The 1,036-nt window shown below is 37.2% G+C and overlaps 1 protein-coding gene across 1 annotated transcript in view; it reads right to left on the bottom strand.

Annotated features, from left to right (window-relative positions):
- Nucleotides 1-583, bottom strand: part of LOC107631103 (ethylene-responsive transcription factor ERF060) — a gene marked incomplete in the record, with an annotated part of 1,726 nt that extends 1,143 nt beyond the window's left edge. Inside the window, 1 exon segment of the mRNA XM_016334433.2 lies at nucleotides 1-583. Within this exon segment, the coding sequence (XP_016189919.1) occupies nucleotides 1-382 (382 nt within the window).

Below are 1,036 nucleotides of genomic sequence, written 5' to 3'. Positions count from 1 at the left end.
TCTCCGCCACCCACTTCCCCCAGTGTCTTTGCCTAACACCGCGGTAAAGCTTTGTGGCTTTGGTTGGGGTGGTGGCCACGTGCTTCATGGGGACCCCCTTTGGGGAAAGGTGCTTTTGGTTGCTGTGTTGGACACATGTGGAAGACATAAGTTGTTGCTGTTGAAGTTGGCGAAGTTGAAACTGCGCTTGGATTTGGATGATTTGTGTTGGGGTGAGTTTCTTGAGGCCTATGGAGGAAGAGGGTGAGAAGAGGTTTGGAAGAGGAGAGGAAGCTGGTGGCGATGAAGAAACACTTTGGAGAAAAGGGTAAAGTGCTTTCATCAGCTCTTCATTATGAGGATCTAACAAATAATCCCCTGAGATGCTGCTGTACCGATCCATACTCACTCGGTTTTTGGACTGCTCTTTCGCCTCTCTTGCACGTTGCTCATCAACCCCTCTTCCCTTTTATATCCATCACTTGCCTCGTCAACTTCAATTATGCCTCTCCATCCAATCACAACACCACACGTATACAAGTAATTTACCCAACATGTCCATGGTCCACCCCCAACTTTTCTCTCACACTTGCCCCAATTACTAAAGAGACATCCTCATCCTCTACTGTTTTGGGGAAAAAAAAATATTAAATGATTTCATATTATTTTGTAATTATTTATTTATTTTTCGTGCTAATAAATTAATGTGTAGAAAGACTCATTATTTTTCTATAGTATATAGAAATTTCCAACCCATTTATGACATGGTATTCCCTTCGTAATTTTATTTTTTCCTTTCCTTTCTTTCCCATCAGAAACAATACTGTTAGCTATATATCAAAAAGGAATATTTGAAAAGAATATTTAAAGTAGGAGATAAAAATAAAAGAAAAAACTATATTCCATACCAATGTATATTATTTTTGTTTTAAAAAATTAATGAAATTGATGGTATGCGTTCACATACTCATTTACTTTTGATAATGTCACACGATTGTCATTAACTCATTATATTAATTAATTAAGTATTATTATATTTATGTAAACATATCTTCTA

The sequence above is a fragment of the Arachis ipaensis genome, chromosome B03, assembly GCF_000816755.2.
Source record: "Arachis ipaensis cultivar K30076 chromosome B03, Araip1.1, whole genome shotgun sequence".
Taxonomy (NCBI): Eukaryota; Viridiplantae; Streptophyta; class Magnoliopsida; order Fabales; family Fabaceae; genus Arachis; species Arachis ipaensis.
Note: the sequence above shows the minus strand (reverse complement) of the source record. Positions and strands in the feature narration are given on the sequence as shown.